The sequence below is a fragment of the Nomascus leucogenys genome, chromosome 9 (genome assembly GCF_006542625.1).
Source record: "Nomascus leucogenys isolate Asia chromosome 9, Asia_NLE_v1, whole genome shotgun sequence".
Taxonomy (NCBI): Eukaryota; Metazoa; Chordata; class Mammalia; order Primates; family Hylobatidae; genus Nomascus; species Nomascus leucogenys.
In genome coordinates, this window is record NC_044389.1 from 5,428,533 (window position 1) to 5,455,220 (window position 26,688).

The following is a 26,688-nucleotide window of genomic DNA, read 5'->3' on the forward strand; positions in this document are numbered from 1 at the left end:
TTGCTTACTTAAGCCCAGTGGAAAAATATTCTCCCAGGAATATGTTTATTTTGCATTTACCATTTACAATTACATTTCCATATCAGTTTTTAACTTTTATTTTAAGTTCAGGTATACATGTGCAGGTTTGTTACATAGGTAAATTTGTGTCATGGGGGTTTGTTGTACAGATTATTTCATCATCCAGGTATTAAGCCTAATACCCATTAGTTATTTTTCCTGATCCTCTTCTCCTCCCACCCTCCACCTTCTGGTGGGCCCCAGTGTCTGCTGTTTACCTGTCTGTGTCCATCTGTTCTCTTCATTTAACTCCCACTTATAAATAGGAACATGTGGTATTTGGTTTTCTGTTCCTGAATTAGTTTGCTAAAGAAAATGGCCTCCTGCTCCATCCGTGTTGCTGCAAAGGACATTGAGACTGTTTCACTTCCTTATACCATATATGAAAACCAACTCAAGATGGATTAAGACTTAAATGTAAAACCCAAAGCTATAAAAACCCTGGAAGACAACCTACGAAATGCCATTCTGGACATAGGAATGGGCAAAGATCTAATGGCAAAGATGCTAAAAGCAATTGCAACAAAGGCAAAAATTGACAAATGAGATCTAATTAAACTAAAGAGCTTCTGCACAGCAAAAGAAACTATCAGCAAACTAAACAGATAACCTAGAGAATGGTAGAACGTTTTTGCAAACTATGCATCAGACAGAGGTCTAATATCCAGCAACTATAAAAAACTTAAATTTACAAGACAAAAACAAGCTCATTAAAAATGGGCAAAGGACATGAACAGACACTTTTCAAAAGAAGACACACATACAGCCAACAAGCATATGAAAAAAAGTTCAGCATCACTGATCATGAAAGAAATGTAAATCAAAGCCACAATAAGATACCATCTCACATCACTCAAAATGGCTATTGTTAAAAAATCAAAAAATAACCGGTGCTGGCAAGGTTGCAGAGAAAAGGGAATGCTTATACACTGCTGGTGGGAGAGTAAATTAGTTCAACCATTGTGGAATGCAGTGTGGCACTTCCTCAAAGACCTAAAAACAGAACTATCATTCCACCAAGCAATCCCATTACTGGTATATACCAAAGTATTATAAATCGTTCTATCACAAAGACACACACACATACGTTCACTGCAGCACTATTCACAATAGCAAAGACATGGAATCAACCTAAATGCCCGTCAATGGTAGAGTGGGTAAAGAAAATAAGACACATAGACACCACTTCTTTACATTTCCATTTTTTGGGGGAAAAAATTCCATCTGTTTCCTGTGTGATTGCTCAGAGCATTAAGAAATATAAAAGCAGATCAACTTAGAAAAAATGTTAAAAGTTGATTGTGCACACTAAGAACAGTTCTCAAACTGGGAGACTTCAAACTGAAAGTAGTAAGAAGCCTCAAGTAAAGCAGCCACAGTGCAGATTATAAAGCACAAAGGAGGAGTATTTTAACCTTTTTTTCCCTTGCCTGTTGTATATTACCATCCCTTTTAGGGAAGTAGAGTTGTTTAAGCTCATTTGTCTCTAGTCAATTGTTTTGATTTCAACTGAGCCACGTTCACAAAGCTTACGTTTTGTGTTTCAGTCATGCTTAGAGCTAGCATTATGGGGAAATCAGGATGACCTAAGTTTTGACTACGTGGTTATGGGCAGTTGGCCCTGGGGTATATCTAAACTATGGCCTTGGTTCTTCCTTCTTTTTTAATAGTATCATTTCAGGCATTTCTGTCTCCTTGCAAACTTGAAATAGACACCTGAAATAGCAGCAGCCAGTCCCCAAAATCACTGTGGGTTCTTTCTTCCCATCAAGCATACCCAGAACCTCTATTTCCATTTTCCTATAGAATCTTAGGTTTCTAAGCCCTTGATGGTGCCCTAAATTCAGTCTCTAATCCATGCCACACCTGCACCATCTCTCAGGGGCAGCCGTTCTTAGTCCTGTGCCACAGGGGCTATTTCCACCATCTGTAGCTATGGAACTACTTGGGACATGAAACCCATCTGCTAGGAAAGACATCTTCATTCATAATTTGTCTTAGCTGAAGAATCGCCACTAATAGATTCCTGCACTAAAGCAATTTTGTTGCTTCTGAAATTAAATTTCTGATACACTGGCATTTAATTTCCCTGTGCTAGTCCCCAACCCCTTTCAAGAAGGCTACTTCAGTTTCTTAGCAATTTAGTCTACTTCTTAAACCAGTCCTTTTTCTTCTCTACTCTATGTAAGAGATAATGCTGCCTGCAGGAACTGAGTGGCTCCCTTCCATTTACTTTGTCTTTGCTTTCTGCCCCAGGCAATTATTTTTATAACTACTCTGGATTCATCTGTGAGGTCTACCATAGTAAGAGAGAAGAAATCAACAAGCTCTCTGTTCACTGTTCAGATTTTGTCTACCATACTCTCAATGACATGGATAATCTCCCCAAGAGATTCTTCCATCAGACAGTTAACAAAAACCTGAACTTGGTCTCTGATTGTCACATCTACATTTCTTCAAATCTTTCTACTACCTTCCATTAAAATCCTAATTTCATAAATTCATCAACTAAGGTCCATAAGTTCTCTCAGAGTAAATGCAATGCTTATATCTCCTCTGTGATGATTGTGTCACACGGAAACTAACATAAGAAATGCTTTGACTATCGCTTATGCATTTTCTAAGTCTGTCCAGATTTCTACAACTCCTTGGTACAGCTGTTCCAGTCTTTAAGTAGTAGTTCCCCAGTTGCTCCAAGTGAGGTCCTGTGGGTTTAGAAAGTCACCTCTCAGTGACTTGGGTTTTCTTGGGGTTATCATCCTTGACTTCTCTCTCTTGGGTTCCATACACCATTTCCTTGGGTTCCGTACACCATTTATGATTTAGTAACAACAAACATATATTTCCCTCTTAAAAACCAGTTAGAATTTAGGTACCTTTTTCCGCCCCTTGTATGTTGGTCTAACTCCATTTTCAAAGTACCTTTCTCCCTGTACTCTTTCTTAAAGTGAATAAATAATCTCTTCCTCCAGCCTATCCTGCCTACTTTCCTTTATTTATCTTCCTTTATTTCTGGATTTAATGGAACTGAAATACCATCTTTTAACCACTTTAGTTTTTTTCTTTTCTTGAGCAAATGGGATAATTGGAGGCAACCAGTTCCAGGCACAGAACACTTTGATATCCTTGTGTTTGGGTTTCTAATAATGTCATTTAGTTGATTTTCTGTCTCAAGGGGATAGCAATTTCTTTCTAAGAGTCCACATCTCTTATTTCCTAATTAAGTCTAATGCACATCTATGGTGAAATCACAATTTGGGTCTCAGATAGCAAGTGAGGGTTAGAACTTAAGATATTAATGTATTCAGAGCCAATTTGGGATTCTATAATGGGAGAGGGAGTCTTACAAGTCTGTGGAAATGCCACATGAAAGGTTAGCAGGTGCCTTCACAGCCCTCCTTGATCCTCAAAGAGGTCTTCTCTTGAATCTGGAATACCCAATCTAGATTATCTAGCTGGTCTTGGTACTAACCATGTAGACCTAGAGCCCCTCTAGTGCTCTGTTATACATGCAGAGCTAGTTGCCTTGCAGTTTAAAAGTGGCAAATATTCTTCTGACCACCAATGTTTAAAATGCCTGTAAAACTCTTCTCTACAATGGAATCTTGTCTCAATTTAGGACAAGGTTGGTCTGTGCATTAAGCTAAAGCAGTCTCTACCTGAAGCACCCAACACAGCTAAAGGACTGTGTCTTATTTTCTCACATGAATTGCATAAGTCATAGGTTGCGGTCACCTGCCAAGCTTAAAATTCCTCATGACAGCCAGAGCTTTCTTCCCAGTCTACAGAAGTTCAAAGCCAAATGCAAACATGTAAACATCTGTTTGGCCTAAAATAAGTCTCTATAAACTATTTTAAGTCTCTTAAACTATTTTAAATAAGTCTCTATAAACTATTTTTAACTATTTATATATTTAAATAAGTCTCTATAAACTATTTTAACTATTTTAAGTGTATTATACTCAATACACTTATTCCCTAAAGTCCAAGACCCACATTTGTAGGCCTTGGATGCACAAAAACTTTCTCCTTCCCAACTTTCTCTTTTATTATTATTTCTCAATGTTTCTGGTGAATATACCAAATTTTGAAGTTTCTGAGGGTTACTCCCCAATAAATGGCGCCATTATTCTATACTCTGCTTAGAACAAGTTGAGATCAACAAACAGATTCAAACAGTGGGAAGCCAAAATATAACCTGTTACTGATAGAAATCAGGCCAGAAGACATGGTTTTAGGTGGGGGCAGTGCTAGACTTTAGGCCTCCTTGCAGGCAAGAAGCCTGACTACTTACACGTAGGCTCATTCCCAACAGAACAACAGCTGGAGCCACATCAAGTAGTTTCACTTATTCTTCTCAAAGGTGACAATTAAATAAAATACTCCATCTCTCTAAGAGCTGGATGAATAAGGACAGGCCTGCAGTAACACTATTGAAGCTTACTTCCAGGAAAGAAAGATTAGAAATGGGAAACTATTCCTGGATGACAAAAACTTACAAACAGTTAAAATCTTTGCTTATTGGTTTTTATATTGAAAGTAACTTTCCTCAAGATATTTGTGCAATTCTGATAGTGCAATACTCTCATAATTAGTTTTCAATACCATGTTGCACCTCAATTTAATAGATCTCATTTGTGGAGTATCAATGTTTCACAATATCAATGTCAATTCACTTTTTATAAAATTTGATATCTGAAAGCCAATTTTAGAATTCAGTCTTCAACTTCACAGTTTGGGGAATGGATTCATACTTAGGTCTGTTATTTAAATGTCTGGGTATTCTTTTCCCATAAGATTGTAGACCAGATTACTCCCAGCCAAATAGTTTCCTAACGAGCCAGCTGCAGAATGTGTGAAGTAGATCATACGTGTGTGCAATGCTTTAAGAATGACCTTACACAAAAAACAGTCACTGTTTAGATGGGTTATACAGTTGACCCCTGAACAACATGGGTTTGAACCGCATGGGTCCATTTATATGTGGGTTTTGCCTCTGCCACCCCGGAGAGAGCAAAGCCAACCCCTCCTCCTCGACAGCCTGCTCAACACAAAGACAAAAAGGATGAAGACCTTTATAATGATCCACTTCTACTTAGTAAATATATATTTTTAGATAGTAAATATATTTTTTCTTCCTCATGACCTTCTTAATAACCTTTTCTTTCCTCTATCTGACTTTATGGTAAGAATGTAATATATATGACATACAAAATACATGTTATCTGAGTATTTCTGTTGTTGGTAAGGCTCTGGTCAACATTAGTCTATTAATAGTTAAGTTTGGAGGAGTCAAAAGTTCTACGTTGATTTTCAACTGTGACGGATTGGTGCTCCAACCCGCAATGTTGTTCAAGGGTCAACTATATTATAAACTAAGGAATCCAATCTTTATAAGGTAGGAGATGGGGGTAGAGAAAAATTAATAGATTTTCCCTTGGATGACATGAACAATTCAAAAATCATTTGCATGTATCTCTATGTAACTATAGCAGACGCTTGTATTATGGACCCAATTTATCAACAAAGCATTATGCTATCAAGCCATAACAATCAATCTAGTTCATGATGTTAATTTCTCATTCCATGGAAGGTTTTGGCTTGCTTTTGAAAGAAATTCATGCTGAATCAGGCAATTAGTAAATTTAAGTTTTATACCCTTCCAACTGAATTTATTTTACGAGGAAAAAAATCCAAAAGTAATATTAACTACCACTGAAGAACTGTCTTAGTCATGTTTTCTAATTTTGATCAATGTATATTAAGCTTATTGACTTCTTTTCAAAATTAAAAAAAAGTTGTGACTCTCATGAGCATCAAGTTTTCAAATTCTTTATTAAAATTATCATGTACAAAACTAACTTAATTCAGTGATGTATTTTAAATATCTGCTTTGATCATCATTAAAAACAGCATAAAATGAGAGTTTGTCCTGTAAGTTAACTGTATTTTCAAAACAATACTTATGTTTAGATATACTTTTGCTAATGTTTGTTTTCTAAGTCAATATATATTGTACTCACTTATGAAACTGACATTTGCAAATTGTTTTGCTATTCTGACAATTTTTCACATAGTAAATATTAATTTTACAAGAACATAATTTATTTCAATCAATTTAAAATCAAAGCCTGATTAAATTTTGATGTTTTGTCACTGTATCAATTTAAAAAATCATCTTTCATACCTGTTGTATGATGTTTCAAAATGATGTATTAAGCTGTAGTCCTTCAAAATAGATACATTTTATTATAAATTAAAAATATCCTTTACATCTATAAAGAAATATGCATGCTCAATTTTTCTTGAACCATATAACCCTCTCTTACCTCTCATTTCACACCAATTTTGATAAAAGGGTTGGTTATTAGAAAGTTTATTTTTCTCATCTCCACAATTTAAAAACAAACAAAAAAGTGTGTAAAATAATAGCTAAAACTGGTGAGAAATGGAAAATGCATACCTATGTAAAAAAGATAGCCACTCCGCAATTCAGATTAGTAACATAGAGATCAAATTTGATTTTTTAAGAAAATCAAGAAAGGTATGTTTTTGAAGGATTTCCATATTTTTAAATATTGACAATTAATAATTGAAAACAACGTGTAAGCTAGCACTACGTAAATCAAAGAAAACAGACAAATGTTAACACGTAATTAATATTCTCAACCCAGGAGCCAGTTGATTGTTGAAACAGAAACCTGAACACATCATAACTCTAATACTTTTTTGTTTGTTGGTTGTTTTTTTTTTTTTGAGACAGAGACTTACTCTGTAGTCCAGGCTGGAGTGTGGTGGCACAATCTCAGCTCACTAAAACCTCTGCCTCCCGGTTCAAGTGATTCTCTTGCCTCAGCCTCCTGAGTAGCTGGGATGACAGACATGCACCACTACTCCCAGCTAATTTTTTATATTTTTAGTAGAAACAGGGCTTCACCACGTTGGCCAGGCTGGTCTCAAACTCCTTACCTCAACTGATCTGCCAGCCTCGGCCTCCTTTGGGATTACAGGCATGAGCCAGTGAGCCTGGCCTACTCTAATACTCTTTAGTGGCATCCTTTCTCACTTAAAAAAAAAGAACTGCAATTGTCCTACAAGGCTCTATATCAGGGATGGCCTGGAGAAGGGTTATACCAGCTCACAAGAGCTGACTGTTGTATTTTCCATTGCTAGCTTGAAATTGGCCATGGTGAGAGTGTTTACACCAGAAAAATTGCAAACACTACAAATCAGGACATTTTATTATTGATTTTTTTCCCTAGAGAGCCAGCTGCTAAACATTTACCAGAATACCAGTACCCTACATGATCTATCCCACCTCACCTAGATGTTAACTCAATGTTCTCACCTCATCTTTTGCCACTTTCCCATTTGCCCAACCTACTCCATCGGCATATTCCTTCCTGCTTCAGGTCTTGCATATACTGTTTAGTCTGCCTGGACTATGTAAATTACTGTCTAACACATTCTATGTAAAACGACAAACCAAAATTCTCCACCTCCACAGCACACATGACATACAATATTTTATCAGTTTACCTATCTATCTATCTATCTATCTATCTATCTAATCTATCTATCATCCTGCATTCATCTCTTTGTGATAGGATGTAAACTCCACAAAGGAAACTGATGTCAATTTTGTCCTGCTGTATCTCCAGTACCTTAAAAAAGCCATGGCAAACAGCAGGTGCTCAATAAATATTTTTCTGAACAAATGAATGGATAGAAGTTGCCCTTAGTGGTCTAAATCTAAATATTTACATTTCTATCTCTTTTTAATAGAAATCACTTGCCATGTTGAGTATGAAGAATTACCAATTTTTAAATGCACAAATAGCTATATTTTGAATGACACCCATGCTTTTGGTTTAAATCTCTTATGCTCATCTGAGTATGCCTAACCATGAGTCCATCTAGTCTGCCTGTTATGATTCATTTGATGACAAATACAGGGAGAGATGAAAGCAACATCCATCTACGAGGGATAAAGGCCAGAGCTTGACAAATGACTGTCAAAATGGAGAGAGGGGTCAACTTAAATGGTAAAAGTTCACACCTGGTATCTAGAAGAAAAGTAGTACCCTGACACAAGCAATAAGCTAAGAGAAGTAGCTGGTTTAACTGATGCTGGTGAATTTGTTTTAGATAAACCAAAATTAAAATGGCTGATGGTTGTATTGGGAAAAGCACTTCATGTCTGGACGTGGGAATCATCAACACATGTACTCTTTTTGAACTCAAAACCGAGTTGCCTCATGAACAGAAGTAGAAAGGGGGAAGGAGCATAGGAAAAGACAGATATTAAGCTGAATAAAGAAACTTAGGTAGAACCCCAGATAGTCCTCACTGTTGTAGAACATGGAAAAGAATCAGAAAAGATGACATCGAGAAAGGAGCAATGGGAAAGGTCTGGTTTGGGCTGGAAGAGATCAAAAGCTCAGTGTGGAACATGTTCAGTTTGAGATGTCTCTGAAGTATCTGTGAACAAAACTTAGATAGGTGTTTAGATGTATAAGTGTGAAATCCAGATAAAGTTTGAGCTCATATAAATGGAGTTAACAGCTAATAGATGGTATATGAAGCCTTGGGCATGTATAAGGTCACCCAGGGAGAGAATCTTATGAGCAGCAGAGTCGAGAATAAAGCTATATTCCACATTTGATGGCTTGGCAAGAAAAAGCTTGTAAAGTGAGCAGTCAAAGACGTAGATGAAAAAATACAAGAGAATATTTGTGTCAGGGAAACCATGGAAAAAGGAGATTCAAGAAAGGGCAACACATATTGCTGAGGTCAATTAAAAGTTCACCGGATACAGAGCAAGAACTCACGGGATGGAGATACACACATACATACATCCCTATCTTTTAGACCAAATTGTATTTTTGAAGTTATAAGAAGGAAAACCAGATTAAAATGGATTGCAAGCTAAGAAAATGTAGGCAATATGAACAGAAAACACTTCAAAAATGTGTAAAGAGTAGAAAGAGAGGGTGCAAGATGAGGATGTGGGGTATATGAATGATTTTTTTTTAAAAGAGATACTTGACCATATTTATAAAATAATCAGATAGAATTTCTGCTTCTGGTATGTCTGACAATCTTCCAGTAGATAACAACTGTAAGCTTTGAACAAACATAAAAAGCAACTGCTGGAGGAGGAGGTGAAGCAAGATGGCCAGATAGAACTCCCTAGAGATTATCCCCGTCCCCCACTGCAGGAACACCAAATTACTACCCACACAAGAAAGCACCTTCGTAAGAACAAGAAACCAGATGAGTGATCACAGTACCTGATTTTAACATTGTATTAAGGAAAAAGGCACTGTAGAAGGTAGGAAAGACAGTATTGAATTGCCTACACACCCCTCTTTCATCCTCCATCAGCTGCAGCATGGTGCAGAGAGAATTTGTGTAGGCCAGTCATGGTGGCTCACGCCTGTAATCCCAGCACTTTGGGAGGCCGAGGCAGGTGGATCACCTGAGGTCAGGAGTTCGAGAGAAGCCTGGCCAACATGGTGAAACCCTGTCTCTACTAAAAATACAAAAATTAGCCGGGCGTGGTGGCGGGTGTCTGTAATCCCAGCTACTCAGGAGAGGGAGGCAGGAGAATCGCTTGAACCTGGGAGGCGGAGGTTGCAGTGAGCCAAGATCGCGCCACTGCACTTCAGCACCTGGGCAACAGTGTGAGACTCCATCAAAAAAAAAAAAGAATCTGTGTGCATCGGAACTCAGTGCTTCCCTGTTACAGTGGAGAGCAACACAGGGCAGAACCCATAGAGGGAGCATTTAGACCAGCCTTAGCCACAGGGGAATTGTCTATCCCAGTGGGCAGAAATTGAGTTCCAGCGAGCACCATCATCATGGGCTAAAGCACTCTAGAGGCCTAAATAAATTTGAATAGCAGTCTAGGCCACAAGACTGCAATTCCTGGGCAAGCTCTGGTGCTGTACTGTGCTTGAGTCAGCCGACTTGGGATACACAAGACCCAGTGAGACACCAGCCAGGGCAGCCAAGGGAGAGCTTGCATCACCTCGCCTCCAATCCCAGGCAGTACAAATTGCAGCTGCAGGAGAGACTCCTTCCCTCCGCTTGAGGAGAGGGGAGGGAAGAGTAATGAGGACTTTGTCTCGCAACTTGGAGACCTCCTCAGCCACAGTAGGATAGCATACTTGGTAGAGTCCTGAGGGCCTCATTCCAGGCCCTAGCTCCTGGATGACCTTTGTAGACACACCCTGGGCCAGAAGGGAACCCGCTGCCTTGAAGGGAAGAACCCAGCAGCTCTGGCAGAATTCATAATCTGCTGACTAAAGAGCCCTTGGGCCTTGAAAAACATCCATTGTACCCAGGCAGTATTTGCTGTATGTCTTGGGTGAGACTCAGCGATGTTCTGGCTTCAGTTCTGACATAGCACAGTCCCAGTGGTAGTGGCCATAGGCATGCTTGTAACACCTCTCCCCTAGCTCCAGGCAACTCAGCATGGAGAGACAGAAACTCCATTTGTTTGGAGAAAAGGGAAGAGAACAAGAGTCTCTGCTTAGTAATCTAAAAATTCTCTTGTATCTTACCCAAGACCACCAAGGCAGTATCTCTATGAGCCTGCAAGAGTCACAGCATTACTGGGGTGCCCCCTAATGCATATATGGCTACAGTAACCAGACTTAGATCACAATACTCAATTCTCTCTGAATACTTGGAATGCCTTCCCAAGAAGGACAGGTATAAACAAGCCCACACTACAATAAATACCTAACTCTTCGATGTCCATACATCTATGAACATCCACAAGCATCAAGGTCATCCAGGAAACATGACCTCACCAAACAAACTACGTAAGGTATCAGTGACCAATCCAGAAGTGACAGAGATATGTGACCTTTCAGACAGAGAATTCCAAATAGCTGTTTTGAGGAAGTGCAATGAAATTCAAGAATAGAGAAGCAAGTCAGAGTCCTATTAGATAAATGTAACAAAGACATTGAAATAATTTTTAAAAATCAAGCAGAAATTCTGCAGCTGAAAAATTCAATTGGCCCATTAATAAGTGCATCAGAGCCCTTTAATAACAGAATTGATCAAAAAGAAGAATTAATGAGCTTGAAGACAGGCTATTTGAAAATATACGGTCAGAGGAGACAAAAGAAAAAAGAATAAAAAAGAATGAAGCATGCCTACAAGATCTAGAAAATATCTTCAAGAGGGCATATCTAAGAGTTACTGGCCTTAAAGAAAAGGTAGAGAGGGATATAGAGGTAGAAAGTTTATTCAAATGGATAGTAACAGAGAACTTTCCAAGCCTAGAGAAAGATGTCAATATTCAAGTTCAAGAAAATTATAGAACACCAAGATTTAACCCAAATAAGACTATCTCAAGGCATCTAATAATCAAACTCCCAAAGGTCATGGATAAAGGATCCTAAAAGCAGCAACAGAAAAGAAACAAACAACATACAATGGGGCTCCAATATGTCTGGCAGCAGATTTCACTATGGAAATCTTACAGGCAGGAGAGAGTGGCATGGCATATTTAAAGTGCTGAAAGAAAATATATTTCATCCTAGACTTATATACTGTGAAAATATCCTTCAAATATTTAAGGAGAAATATAGACTTTCCCAGATAAATAAAAGCTGAGGAATTTCATCAACCCTAGGCCTATCATACAAGTAATGCCAAAGGGATTTCTTCACTCTGAAAGAATGTTAATGAGAAACAAGAAATCATCTGAAGGTACAAGACTCACTGGCAATAGTAAGTACATAGACAAACACAGAATATTATAACACTGTAATTGTGGTGTGTAAACTATCCACATCTTGAATAGGAAGACTAAAAGATGAACCTATCAAAAATAATAACTTTTCAGAACATAGACAGTATAATAAGATATAAACAGAAATAACCAAAAGTTAAAAAGCAGAAGGGATGAAGTTAAATTGTAGAATTTTTATTAGTTTTCTCTGTTAGTTTTTGAAATTAGTATTAAATTGTCATCAGTTTAAAATAATGAGTTATATTATTTGCAAACCTGATAGTAACCTCAAATAAAAAATCCTACAACAGATACACAAACAAGAACAAGCAAGATATTGAAACACACCACTGAGAAAATCATGTCAGTAGGCAAGCAAGGAGGGAAGGAAGGCCACAAAACAACCAGAAAACAAATAATAAAATGGTTGTAGAAAAAACAACAGTTAGAGAGAGAGGAACAGCAGAAACTGGAAGGGAGTCAACAACTGGAAGGTGGGCAGAGCACTAGAGTTTTTCATTTTTAGGGCATTTAGCCTGAGGGCAGGCCAGTCATCACTAACATGGGCAGCTAAAACTCTTATGAAAACTTTACTGTCTTACTGGATTAAAGAACCAGAAGACTAGGGGGCAGCCACTGCTGCTAGAAAATGATAGGGGCAATCCTTTAAAAGAGAGAACACGAGAGCTTGAACCCTAATCCTGCAAATATATTCTTCTGTAATCTCTAAAGCCCAGGTCATTCATAACCACTGGATACTATTCACAATTACTCCACAAAGAAGTAGAAAAACATGATTAATTATCAAAAGAAAAAGACAATCAACATAGAACAACCCCACCAAGATGGGAAGCTTAACAAGGAAGATGGGCAGCTTCTCTACTATATTAGGAGAATACAGGTTGCATAAAAATGTAGATATAGTTAACAGGATGCATACAAATGAGGATATGGTAACATAGGATGCATACAGATTTGGTTTTGGTAGCTAACAAGAAGTTAAAGTTATTTGCTCCAAATTAAGTTTTGAAAAAGGCATTGTGGAGACTTGATCAGAGAAACATATGTTCGTTGGGCAGTGTTGACAGCCCATTTCTTAGTTGGTAGCTGTGAATTTATTAGAGTGGCACCCATGATCAGCTGGATCCAGTTTCTCACCTGCAAAACAAGATCATAATGTCTAGTTCAAAGAGTGTTAGGAGAATTAAATGAGAGAATGCCTGTGAAGAATCTACCATAGTGCCTCACATAAAGGTACTTAATGTTATTCTAGAGAAACTGTGTGAAGTTCTTTCCATGCCTACATCTAGTAATTATTTTGCACAGCTGCTCTTCAGGAAGTTGCTTAAGTTTCCGGTGCTGCTATATTAAAGAGAAGGTAACTTCAGTGGGCAACCAGCTAATTAAATAACTGCAAAAGGCGCATAAGCTACTAAGCCACAAATGTACCATATAGTGTTCGTAAATTGGCATTAGGCTGCAATTTGGATAGGAGCTGAAGTTTGTGGAGACCACTATTTTTGCAAAGCTACAGAGAGGAAAGTAATTTATTGTAAGTCTTGTACACTATAATCAAACTGATAGAGAACATCTTGTGATAATGCTCCAAATTTCCATAGAAATTGTAAACAGGAAAAAAAACCAGGAGCAAATAGCTAGAGAAATCTGTTCATCAATTTGAAAAATATGAGACGACTATGTTTTACTTGGGAACAAGGTACAAAGAAAATTGCTGCCAAGAGTTTTTTTTTTTTTTTTTTTTTACTTTTTAAGGAATGTGTTTTGCGATTGAGTGCTGTAATTTAGAAATAACATTTAATGTACTATTACTCAATTCTGATAAATCTCATAGTGTAAAACAGCACTTAAAACCACAAGTTTCTGTTGTGATGTATACTGCACAACTATAAATCCCATGAACAAAATTTTAATTTATATAAAACATAAATAGATTTTTAAAGAATGGTATAAAACACTGATTCACACGTGGAAACCAGGGCCTTAGGTTAGAATCCTAGCTTCAAGACTTATACTGCCACTAACTGTTAATGGGCTTGCCCTCCCACTGTACAACTAGAAAACGACAAAATATATAAAGCAACCAATAAGGTCAACTTTACCATCACTCTGGCTTTCTGCCTGGAAGAAAGTGGCTGCGGGGTGGGAAAGAAAAACCTTCCTTCCCACCCTACATTTGGCTACAGGGTAGGAAGGAAAAACCCAGGTAGAGAACTGTGATAACACTGAGTTGAGGAAAAGGAGCAGAATTCAGAGAGGCTGAGGTGGCTGCCTATGTTGGGCAGAGATCCGGAAAGAAGGGAGTTACAAAGAAAAGCACTCCTACGTAAGAGTTGTCTTGTTATCTTTGGTTGATTACTAACGCACAAGTTGCAGATACAGTCTGGATCCACTGGACAAAGAAGGTTTACATCCTAGGTGGGATGGAGTAGGATGGTGAAAGATTAGATTGTATTACGTTACTCAGAATGACATGCAATTTAAAACTTACAAATTATTTCTGGATTTTTCTTTTTTTTTTTTCCTGAGACAGGCTCTGGCTCTGTGCCCCACGCTGGGGTGCAGTGGCATGATCACAGCCCACTGCAGCTTCAACTTCCTAGATTCAAGTAATCCTCCCACCTCAGCCCTGCTAGCAGCTGGGCCCACAAGCACATACCACTACACCCAGCTAATTTTCTATTTTATCATTTGTAGAGACAGGGTCTCAATATGTTACCCAGATCATCTTGGACTCCTGGGCTAAGCAACTCTCCCGCCTCAGCCTCCCAAAGTGCTGGAATTACAGGCATGGTCACCACACCTGGCCACGTAATATTTTCAAACTGCAGTTGACCATGGGTAACTAAAACCATGGATAAAATAAAAAATGTAAGCTGAATAATTTCCAGAGCTCCCACACGGCTGGAAGATATTTGAGTTCTGGTGACCCAGAATGGTTATACCTCAATTATCTCCAGGCCATGCAGCACAGACCCCAGAAATATCATGCCCCTATTTTAAAGCAAAATTAGGACTCAAGACTACTCCAGGCCTACTCTAACAAAGTTCACAAACAAGCATGAAAAAGAACAAGCTGATAATCAAATACAGTTGACCCTTGAACAATGCAAGAGCTAAAGGCATAGACCCCTATGCAGTCAAAAACCCCTGTATAACTTTTGACTCCCCCAAAATGTAATTACCAATAGTCTATTGTTGACTGGAAGCCTTACCAATAACACAAAGTCAACTCATTTTGCATATGTCTTATATACTGTATTGTTACAGAAGCTACAGAAAATATTGAGTGATATGGAAGAGAAATTACACCTACAGTACTGTGATACTTCAAGATGAATACACTGTCTGAAATGGAGGGCAACCATAGCTTTAGACCTCAATCTGTAAAGGTACTTTAAAGCAATTTAACTTTTTCTTACGTCATGACTTTTCTCTTGAGAGCACTTCCAGCAGCACCAGCAACCTCTGTATCGGTCTCATGGTGTTATTCATGACTTATGTTATTGCACTACACATGGTGAAAGATACTTCAGAATGGCAAGAGGTCACTTTTATTGTAATATGCAATTTACTGGAGAGACAAACTGCTCACTCAGAGATATTAGCACTACATGGCATTTTAAATGAATACAACACTTAAGCTCACTGCAATAGCAACAGGAGGTGGCCACAAAAGTATTATGGCAGCATAGTATGTACTGTAATTTTATGCAGTTATGATTTAATACTGCACTCCCCAACCTTTTTGGCACCAGGGACCAGTTTTGTGGAAGACAATTTATCCATGGACCCCAGAAGGCTGGAGGAAGGGGTGGAGGGGGATGAAACTGTTCCATCTCAGATCATCAGGCATTAGAGTCTCATAAGGAGTACACAACCTAGATCCCTCACATGTACAGTTCACAACAGAGTTCCCACTCCTATGAGCATCTAATGCTGCCGCTGATCTGACAGAGGTGGAGTTAAGGTGGTAACAGTCTCTGGTGCTCACTGGTCACTCACCTCCTGCTGTGTGATTTCAGTTCCTAACAGGCCACAGGGGGCTGAGGACCCCTGAATTTTACATTTGTTTACGTTTCTCTTGGCTGTGAATGGCACCATGTATGGTCTGAGTTTGTGAAAGTTTTGATAAATTTTAACTTTTTATAATAGATTTGTATATATTTTATCAGTAAATGATGAAACAGAATAGTAGCTACACACATTTTAGGCATTTATGATGTACCTTTTTAAAATTTTAAAAAATATTCCTAGGTTATGTATTTTTCTATGAGTATTTTCAAATTAAGTCTCAAAAAAATTTTGTTTATTGAAAAAAAATCTACGTATAAATGGATACACACAGTTCAGACTTGTGTAGTTCAAGCATCAACTGTAATTGTCTGCCAAGACAAAGTCCAAGTTTTTTAAAAAAACACAAAAACAGAATTCAGACACTTGATAATGTAACATGACAATGTAATAATGAAACAAACAGAATCCAATCCAAATTAATGCACATACAAAAAGGCAAGAAATCTGACCCACAACCAGGAAAAATATCAGTCAATAAAAACAGATCCAGAAATGACAGATATAATAAGCAGACAGACTTCAAAAGAGCTATTATAAATATGTTCAAAAGATTTAAAAAGAAACATAAAAACAATGAGAAATATAAAAAAGCAGAAAATGAAACTGCCAAAGCTGAAAACTTGAAGGAAACTATTCAAACTGTAGGACAGTGAGAAAAAAGCTAGGAAAAAGAGAGACTCTGTGACTTATGCAACACTACCAAATAGAGATTAATTAGTCTTAGAGGAGGAGGCAGAAAAATACTCAAAATCAATTTTTTAAAATTTAATAAAATACATAAGCCCATAAATCAAGGAGTGCAACAAACCCAAAGTAGTGTAAAGCAAGATAAACACATACACAAATCGCACCAAGACGCATCTTACTCAAACTGCTGGAAACCAGTCATAAAGAGAAGTTGGAAATCTTAAAAGCAGCCACAGTAGCAAAATAAAATTAAAAATATGATGACTACATATCTCTCTTCAGAAACAATACAACCCTGAAGACAAAATACAGATGGGGAAGAAAAACTGTCAAACTACAGTATTTCATCTGTATTTTCTATTTTGAAACCATCTGTATTTTGTCCACTGAAAATGCTTTCCAAAAGGAATGCAAAACAAAGACATTTTGAAGCCAAAAAACTCCTAAGGTAATTCACCAGCAGACCTGCTTCACAAGAAATGATAAACTTTTTCGGGCTTTAAAATAAATGATGCCAGATTGAAATCTGAATCTACAAAAGCAATGAAGAAATGAATCAGCGGATGGCTACTTCTACTAATGGAAACAGGAAGATATTGGGTGATTTCCCACTACAATTAAGTACAGAAGTGAACAAAATTGTCAAAAAACAACCAATTCAGTATACTGAAGCTTGATTAAAGTCAAACAACAAATTGAAGAATGTCTATTATTTCAAAACTGATCAGCTGCAGGTAAAAATGGCAGCAACATTATGACCCTCTATGCCTGGTGATACAACCATACACCTGTCACTTGGCCAGTAAAAAATGTAGCTTTATAAGTTTAGGGCTGGATGCAGCCAGAGCGGTGGACTTGATTCAAGGTTGGGGCAGGAAAACTCATTGCTTTGCTGGATAAAAATGGCAGACTTGGTTCAAAAAGGATGGGGAAAACCCATACAATTGCTTTGCTAGCCCTAAGTTGCAGGCCTAGTTCATAGCCATTGACAGACAAATCAGAAATTAAACTGAGAGATCCTAGAAGTGGAAGAACCACAGAGGGGTTAAGCTAAGCTCACACATACACCTGACGGATGGCTAAACTAGAAAATAAAAACCAAGGGGGTACTGAGGACTGGTTGCAACCTTGAATGCATTCCTCATTCCACATGTAGTTCAGCTGCCTTGTAGACTCATGATGTCTAAGTATAAACTCTGTTCACATCATTGGTTGGTCACTAAACTACACAGACAGGCTAAAATAAAAGCAACTGAGCAGAAACATCAGTGACTGCACAATGCAGTGGAGACAAATTACACAGCTGACATCTAAGCAATCCATGAAATATAAAAAAGAAAAACCATCAGGAGGAAAAAACATCAGAAAAACAAAAGAGAATCCTAAGTTGCTAAAATATATTACCTAAAACGTCAAGTTTTCAGCCAAAAATTACCAGACAGGGAAAAAAGAGAAAGTGTAACAGTACACAGGAGAAAAAGCAGCCAAAAGAAACTGACTCTGAGTGGAGCCAGATGTTTAACAAATACTTCAAAGCAACTAATACAACTCATAATAATCTGATTCAAGAAACTCAACAAAGCCCAAGTAGGAGAAATAGAAAGAAAACTACATGTAGATATATCATACACTACTAAAAGCCAAAGAAAAAAGAAATACTGAAAACAGCAGAAGAAAATTGGCTCATTATGTAAAAGGAAACAACCTCAAGACTACTGGCTAACTTGTCATCAGAAACAATAGAAATCTGAAGGCAGCAGAATGACATATTCAAAGTGGTAGGGGTTTAAAACACCCAAATCAACCAAGAATTCTATAAATGGTAAACTACATTCCAGAGAAACAAAAACTGAGAAAATTGTTAGCAGACATACGCTATAAGAAATACTCCTACCATGGAAACGCTAATCAAAAGAAAGCTGGAGTGTCTACATAAATATTGGAAAAAAATAGATTTTCACAGGAAGGAATATTACTAGAAATAAAAAAGGGCATTTCACACACATGATCTTAGCCAAAAGACAGAGAAGCAACTGGGCACTTCATAATGATAAAGGAGTCAATATATCAAGATATAACAATCCTAATATGCAAGTACCTAAGAACGATCTTCAAAATGCATGAAGTCCAAAACAACTGAATTAGACAGATGCATAATTATAGAGGAAGATTTTAATATTTCTCTCAGTGAAAGACTAAAAACTAAGAAAGACAGAGGAGGTGTAAAAATATATTTGGAAAATCCCTAAGGACTTTGGAAATTGAACAACACAATTCCAAGTAATCCGTTGGGTTAAAAAAAAAATCACAAGTGAAATCAGACAAGTTTGAACTAGGTAGAAATGAAAACCTAAAATATCAACATTTGTAGGAGAATGTTAAAAAGCTTAATCAGTACTCAGGGTGAAATTTACAACTTTAAATTATATTAGAAAAGAATAGTCTAAAGTTAATTATCTAAATTTCCAAGTTCATAACCTAGAAAAATAAGTAGAGGGAAAAAGTAGAAGAAAAAGTAATAAAATATAAATGGACAACAACATAGAAAGTCAATACTATAGGAACAACAGGAATTCTCTTATATTGCTGGTAGAAGTGTAAAGTAATACAACTTTAGGAAAGTTTAGCAACTTTTTAAAAGTTAATGTTTACAATATTGTATGCCCAGTCATTGCACTGTTATGTAGTTACTCAAGACAAATAAAAACCTGTCCACAAACAGGCTTACATGTAAGTATTCACAGCAACTTTATTCATAATAACCAAACCTGGAAACAAACCAAAGATCCATCAACAAGTGAATAGGCTTTAAAAGTATATATAAAAATACTGAACAATAAACATAAACTAGGTGAAACATTCAACAATATGGATGAATCTCAATAATGAGAGAGAATGAAGTACTACAAAAGAATGCTTACAATATCTGATTCCATTAAATTCTTGAACTGGCAAAACTCATCTATAATGACAAAATCAGTGATCATCTGGGCCAGGGTAGGGATGAACTGACTGCAAAGGGATATGGAGGGAACTTTTTGGGGTGATGGCATCTATACCTTGATTGGGATCGTTGTTTCACTGGTCAAAAATCAAACTGTACCCTTAAAATGGGTATATTTTATTTTATAAATCATACGTCATAGTAAAGGAATTGTTCGGAGTCTGTCACACAAATTTGCCAAGTAAACCCTTTGGTCCATGAACCGAAATATTTAATTAAAAAGGGCAGAGCTAATGACAAAACACAAAACCTGTTCAAAGAGTAACTACTACAGTAACATACCTTTCTCCAGAACTTCATTCTGAATTTTCTTCAAGAGTCTCAAGTACTTAAATTAGTGAAAACATGCTTATTTCTTAGTACCAACCTAATACTAATCTGAACCACTGAAATAAAAGTTGGAAATCTGCAGCCTCAACAGAAATGGTATCTGCAATTTTGTCCATGCCAAGAATTATGTTTCAGAATGAATTCTTACATTTCCTACAAATATACAATTATTCATTGAGAGAAACTAGAATTAAATATAATGACGTGTCACACAATCATGTTACCTGTGGCAGAAAATGGTCATCTGGATAAATGAAAATAATCTTTGCTTTCTAATGTGTAAATCTCCTTTAGCAGGTGAGAGATTAGATGGAAGAGAGTAGGAGGATCAACAATGAATACTTGAATAACACATGTTTAAAGTAAATTAAAATCATTTTCTTAGACTCTAAAGTCTCTAAGTTATGTACAAAACTACACACTTCAATAGTATAGGAGCAACTATTTAACTTAGAGGATGATTAATAGTTCACAGAGAAGTTATTACCAAAAAAACCCACAAATACGACATGATTAAGTACAGTTAATTTACCCACAGCTCTTTTAAAATAAGCTATATGTAAATACTGATACTGAGAAATCTTTGCAAGAATAACTGATAGAAGTCAGAACATCATGCCTTCCAATCCATCCTCCATGAACTTCTTATAAAGTGCCATGAATTTGGCCACAAACGCTTCCAAGTGATAAATGGCTTTGCTACCCAGCTGTAGACGATGTTCATAATAAGCTGCCATTTGGGCCACCTCCCCTTTCAGTTGTCCATCACAATTATGTAACAGTTCTGAGAGAAGGCCCTAAAGAAAAATAATCAGTAATTTAAAAATCATTAATAAAAACAGCTAAGTATGCCTTATTTCTCCCATTCACAGAAAGACTAAAGTTAAACATACTCTCTTTTATATATGTGAGATCTTTAATTTTTTATGTGAATCAACGACCTTCATCCAAAAGAGAAAACTTTGGGTACTTTTTCCGTGACGTAAAAATGTGGTGGGTATCAACCACATTCTAAATTCCAAATATTTAACTGCACAAGGTGCAAGGATATAAGTGTAAGGATGCTTTCTGCAGCACTATTTATAATAACAATAATAATTTGTAGACAACCTAAAGTTCCACCAATGGAGGTCATGTTCAGAAAAACTATGTTACGGTCACACAACAGAAAACCATTCATCCATTAACAGAACAAAGTAAATCTATACATATGGTCATGACACAACATCCATATTAAAGCGTAGAAAACTGAGAAGTTTTGTGAAACCACATATATACACGTACTTGTTTCTACGTGAATAGAAAAGAGGTCTGTTAAAAGTGGTTACCTTTGTGAAAACGGAAGGGTGGACCTTCACTTTTTTCTTTGTAGCCCCACCCTCCATCATCATCCCTGCACCTTGGTATTTTCTTTACAGCACTTACAACACTCTGAAATTCTCTTACTTCTTTATTTGTTCTCCTTTTCACACCACTAGAATATAACTTCACTTTAGGCAGGCCCTCCTTTCTTTTCTTCAGCATTCCTCTAATAGTGCCTGGCACACAACAGAGGTTCAGTAAATACGTGCAATTAATGAGCTGAAGAGAAAGAGGTGATATCTTGATACTGCAAAAAGCCCTATGATCACACACCCAGTGTCCAAATTTTATAGCAGTAAAAAGTTCAAGATCTGAAATTGGGTTACCTTCATTATTATCTCAGGAGGAATACAATGAGTTAGAAGCTCATACAGCCTTCCACGAACTTCAAGGAGCCTACATAAAACAAAGTAATTGATATTTTGTGAAGAAAATAAGGGGTAATTTTTCTAAGTTCCCACTGTATGGTTTTACTTTATGAATTAACAAACAATCCAATACAGAATTAACTTTATGAACTAACTTTATGAATTAACAAACAATCCAGTAAGAAATAATAACTGTTTCTTAAACAGTTTATCATACTTAGGATAAATATACAGAGGCTTCTCCTAACTTCAGTTTATTTTTGAAACAGAACATTTTCAGAACTCTTTTAAAATGAGATGTCTATATTCAGGGTTCCTAATTATATTGAAATACCATGAAAATACCAGATAGAAATTGAGACTTCATGAATAGCAAGGGTTGAGCTTATTCACACCATGGAATTTAACAAACTTTAATGACATGTCAAGAAATATGTTTTTCTTTTCTCCAGATAGATACCTGAAACATCCAGAAAATGGTCATGAAAAGATGAAACAGTCAATTACATAGGTGACAAAAGATAATATACACATGAAATGTAATATAATGCCACTGCCTAGATTGCACAGTAAAAAGGCAATATGGAAGGGATACAGAGCTGTCCCTGTCATAAAAGGGGCGGCACAAAGGTTTACAGGTAAGCACGGAAACAGGCTAAGTGAATAGGAACATTCAAACCTCTGAGTCCTTCATTCTAGGCCCATCTCATATTCTAGGGAGGGAAAGGGGAAGAGGAGGGAAATGTACATATGATGTTTTAAAATAGAAAAAAAAAAAAAAAAAAAAGAGAGAGAGAAAGTTCCAAATATACATATCTAAAAGGGAAAAAACTTCTGAACTTTTACAGTACAGATTTATATATATTTATATATAAAAATATATCTTATATATTTAAATATATTTATATATATGTGTGTGTATATATATGTGTGTGTGTATATATATATATATATAAAACAGTACAGATGTTCCATACTTCAGATAAATCCAGGTAGTGATTTATAAGAATTCTTAAAAAGCAGAAGTCAATCCTAAGATGTCAGGAATATGAAGCCCTGGCACATTAAATCTTAAAAAAAAGTGGGGAAAAAAAAAAAAGGAACTAGCATTTCTGGGGCACCTGCTATGTGTAACACTTGAAACAAATAATTTAACTCAGTACTTACACTAGCTCATTTATTTCAGATGAAAAAACTAAGGCCCAGATAGTTTAAGTAACTGACAAAACTGACCACAGCAAAGCATGATTTAACACAGATCTATCTTTCTTACTCCTAAGTCCACACCCTTTCCAATGTCTATGAAAGTATTTAACACCTTAATTCTGTACTAGGTTCACTGCAATACATTATTAATTCCCCACCGCAATGATGCTCTTTTACTGAAACAAACCTGAAGTTCAGAAAGGTCAGGCTTCCATCAAGACTCATGTATTTGAGCCAGCATTTGAATTCAGGCCTGATTCAAAAGCCTGTGATTTCTCTGACATCCCAAGAATAAAACTTGATTATTAAAGCATGAATCATAAAAATAATTTCATATGGTATGAAAGTATTTTAATATATGCATATAGCTTATCTCTGAAAAGTTGATTCAGGATGTAGTTACCTATACAACTGAAGTAACTATACTGTGTGTAGTGCATACATGTTAACACACATCTTGTGTTAGCCTTGAGTTAACTTCTAATATTACTGTTTTACAAAATTAATATATTCTACATTTACCATGTCTGTGTCATTATTTCCTAATAGCTTACAAGTGATTAAGAGTACAAACTCTTCTGTCAGAGAAACATGGGTATCCTAGAACTGTCTCTATTATAATAATGGAATGTCCCTGAACAAGTTACTTAATCTCCATAAACGTCAGGGTTTTATTTTTTATCTAAAAAGTTAATATTTTTTGCATAGGTGTGTTACATCAATTAAATAACATGGTGTAAGAGCTGACATAATCATTCATGAATTAGCTGCTATTCAAATTAGAAAATTATGACTGTTCTAAGAGAGATCAAATGAAAAATCAAGACCACAAATATTCCAGCAAGACAAAGGAGTCAGAAATCAGAAGTAATCATTTGCGATTGTGTAGCCCAGTGATCAGAAAGATACCAGACTTCCAGGATTTCTGGCCAGCCCCAAGGCTTTCTGGAATTGAGCAAAATTTCTTTTTATGTAGCACAATGGTATCAATTCCTACAATTGTTAGGTTGAACAGGAAACAGGAGCACCTATTCTTGCACAAGTTCATTTATAAGCCGTCAAAATGTGTTAGGAAAACCAGAAGAAGTTTGTAATAGCAGCTAGAAGAATTAAGCAAAGGAATAATCAAACAGTTTTAAAAATGCATGTGGTAATTATCAAACATTACAACATCAAGTACCTAAATCCCTTAAAAGTAGGTAAGTTCTACTACTATCAATTTTTCTTCTTTAATATCAGAACAAAAACAAGAAAGTCATCTTCAGTGTAGAAATATTTTATAAAAGTAAAAGGCACCTAAGACATGCTTTATTTGAATTTTATCTCTTTAAACGGTGAGGTCTCTTTATTGATAATCAACATTTTACAAAATAAAATGAACATATTTTTCCTAAAGATGAAGTTTCTTTTCTAATGAGACTACTTATAACATTTGGTACTTCTTGGAGAAAACTATCAATTTCTTCAACTAAAATAATTGAATTCTGAGAATTCAAAGCAAACTTAAATGAAATACTAAGTAGTCACTATGTATGATTCACTATCCACCTCCACCAATCTATATGGTAACCAGGGAATACATGTTACAATACTTTTGAAGAATTTCTTACAAAAATTAGAATTCATCAGATGTATCATCAAAAGGAGAAACATGGCATATTCCTCTATTATTTTCATTAGACCAAGGAAGAGTAAGCTCTATTGGTTGCAGTCTATTCAGTCTATAGACTGAACTCAGTCTATTCTGAACCCTAAAATGACCAACTACCCTCTGTAAGGTCCAAAGATCATTTCTCAGTTCAGAAAGCCAACAAGGATATGAGACTGTGCTTTAGCCAAGTCTGAGGAACCTTCTCCATACTCTCCAAAGTTAGTGAGCCTTAACATCATCATTGTTTATTTGGAGGAAAGCAAACTGTGTTTCTCAATCAAAGCTGCCATAAGTCAAACAACTAGCGGCTGAGGTATTTTCAGAATGGTCAACCTACCAATAATAGACCTACAGAAGTAATGGAAACAATTTTGCAGCAAATGTGTCAAAAAATACTTCCTGAGTAAAAATGGTATATACATAATGCTATCCTTAGTAGAACGCATGGTCACCTATAAGCACAGGGTTTTTTAGTTTTCAAACCATTAATAACTCTTTTGCTCTTTACAACAAAGGCACAAGTACCCTTGGTGAGGCAATAATAATATCTTCAATATACAAATGAAGATAAAACTCTAAAATGAAGTTATCTGATCAAGAACACTTAGCTAGGAGTTCACGACAAGAACTAGAAGTCTGACTTCTAGTCTGGTGTCTTTCCAGCATGTGACGCATCACCAATTACCAAGTTTTACATTGTCCTTTACTAGAAAGCTACCCACATTATCTGTAGCTTTGGGTTGTATGTTAAGTAATCTGCGATCCTAAAAGGAAAATTAAAATTAATATAAATTCCACTTTTACATGATCACAAGTAAGCCATGATATTACAGCTTAATAAAAGCCATAATATCACACACCAACTATTCTGAACCACTTACTTTCTGAAGTTAAATGCTACATTTTCCTTAAAAGGTTAATACATAGATTCAGGATTTAATTATAATTCAGAATGACACGGTATTAGCAAAAAATAGTTAATATGTGTCCCATGACATCTTGATAATGAAACCTTTACTGTCATCATTTTATACTGGTACCTTTGTGGAGTTTGCTGACTGACAATAGCATTTGCAGTCTCCCTCAGATACACCTCCCAATCTGTCTCAGGGATTTCTTGATCTGCAGTAAAAGGATATCTACACGACAAAAAGACAACACAAGAAGTTAAACAGAACACAAGAAGTTAAACAGAAGTGTGCTGATGTCCTAAAACAGGAGTCCCCAACCACTGGTGTGTGCCGTTAGGAACCGGGCTGCACAGCAGGAGGTGAGCAGCGGATAGGCCAGCATTATGGCCTGAGTTCCGCCTCCTGTCAGAGCAGTGATGGTATCAGCTTCTCACAGGAGCGCGAGCCGTACTGTGAACTGCTTATGCAAGGGATCTAGGTTGCACGTTCCACATGAAAATCGAATGCTTAATAATCTGAGGTAGAACAATTTCATCCTGAAACCATCCCCCACCCCTGCCCAATCCATGGAAAAACTGTCTTCCACAAAACTGGTCCCTGGTGCCAAAAACGTTGGGGGCCGAAGTCCTAGAATGTAACTACGCCTTCCACTCACTGTTGCACTCTGCAGGCTTCACACATAAGCAGGGCTTTTCTGAGATTTCTACAAGACTTCTCTGCAAGTCTATGAGCCAGTTGTGAAGGAAGATTTAGACCTTCCTTCTTGCACACAGTAGATAACACGTGGCAAATCTACAAATAAAATTAACAAAAATGGGCAATCCATTAAAAAGCAGATTAATTTCTGTTGATATCTTCCTAGACCTTTATAACTGTATTACTCTCAAAATTCTTATAAGTGAAACTTACACTAAAAGTAACTTACCACTCTGCATCTAACACAATGTTACATATTATCCCTACTTTGCATGAAATCTCCCAAAATCTATTAAAAGCAGGAAAGATATTTAATATGAGGAATCATAATTTTTGCTGATGGCTGTTAAGAATGATAGAGGAAAAATATATCTATGTATATATATTCATATTAATGTTATTTCATACTAACTTTAATTCCCTTCCTAGGGACTAGGTATTCCCACATCATCTCTGTGTAAAATCTATTTCCTCAATATTCCAGCCTCCTTATAGCCAACTAAATCAGCTTGAGAAAGAAGACAGTAAATAACTAGCCCTTACCTAGTTTAGTAGAATTCGTAATA

General features: G+C 36.5%; 1 protein-coding gene and 1 long non-coding RNA gene across 4 annotated transcripts in view; one reads left to right on the forward strand and one right to left on the reverse strand.

Moving 5' to 3' along the window:
* RFC3 (replication factor C subunit 3) overlaps window positions 1–26,688 on the reverse strand; it is a 145,103-nt gene that overhangs the window by 106,233 nt on the left and 12,182 nt on the right. Inside the window, exons 6-10 of one of the 3 annotated variants that reach the window (XM_030818542.1) lie at window positions 26,082–26,218; window positions 25,556–25,654; window positions 21,617–21,686; window positions 20,510–20,725; window positions 367–400 (exon numbers count right to left, since the gene is read on the reverse strand). In XM_030818542.1, coding sequence (XP_030674402.1) covers window positions 20,534–20,725; window positions 21,617–21,686; window positions 25,556–25,654; window positions 26,082–26,218 — 498 coding nt within the window. In that variant the 3' untranslated portion in view covers window positions 367–400; window positions 20,510–20,533. Of the gene's footprint in view, window positions 1–366; window positions 401–19,325; window positions 20,726–21,616; window positions 21,687–25,555; window positions 25,655–26,081; window positions 26,219–26,688 lie in introns of those variants that run through there. The other 2 variants (XM_003270259.4, XM_012502063.2) reach the window with 2 other exon arrangements.
* LOC115836673 lies at window positions 273–9,540 on the forward strand. Its single transcript, XR_004031656.1, has 3 exons — window positions 273–284; window positions 3,576–3,580; window positions 7,595–9,540. It is a non-coding gene; the product is annotated as an uncharacterized LOC115836673 (long non-coding RNA).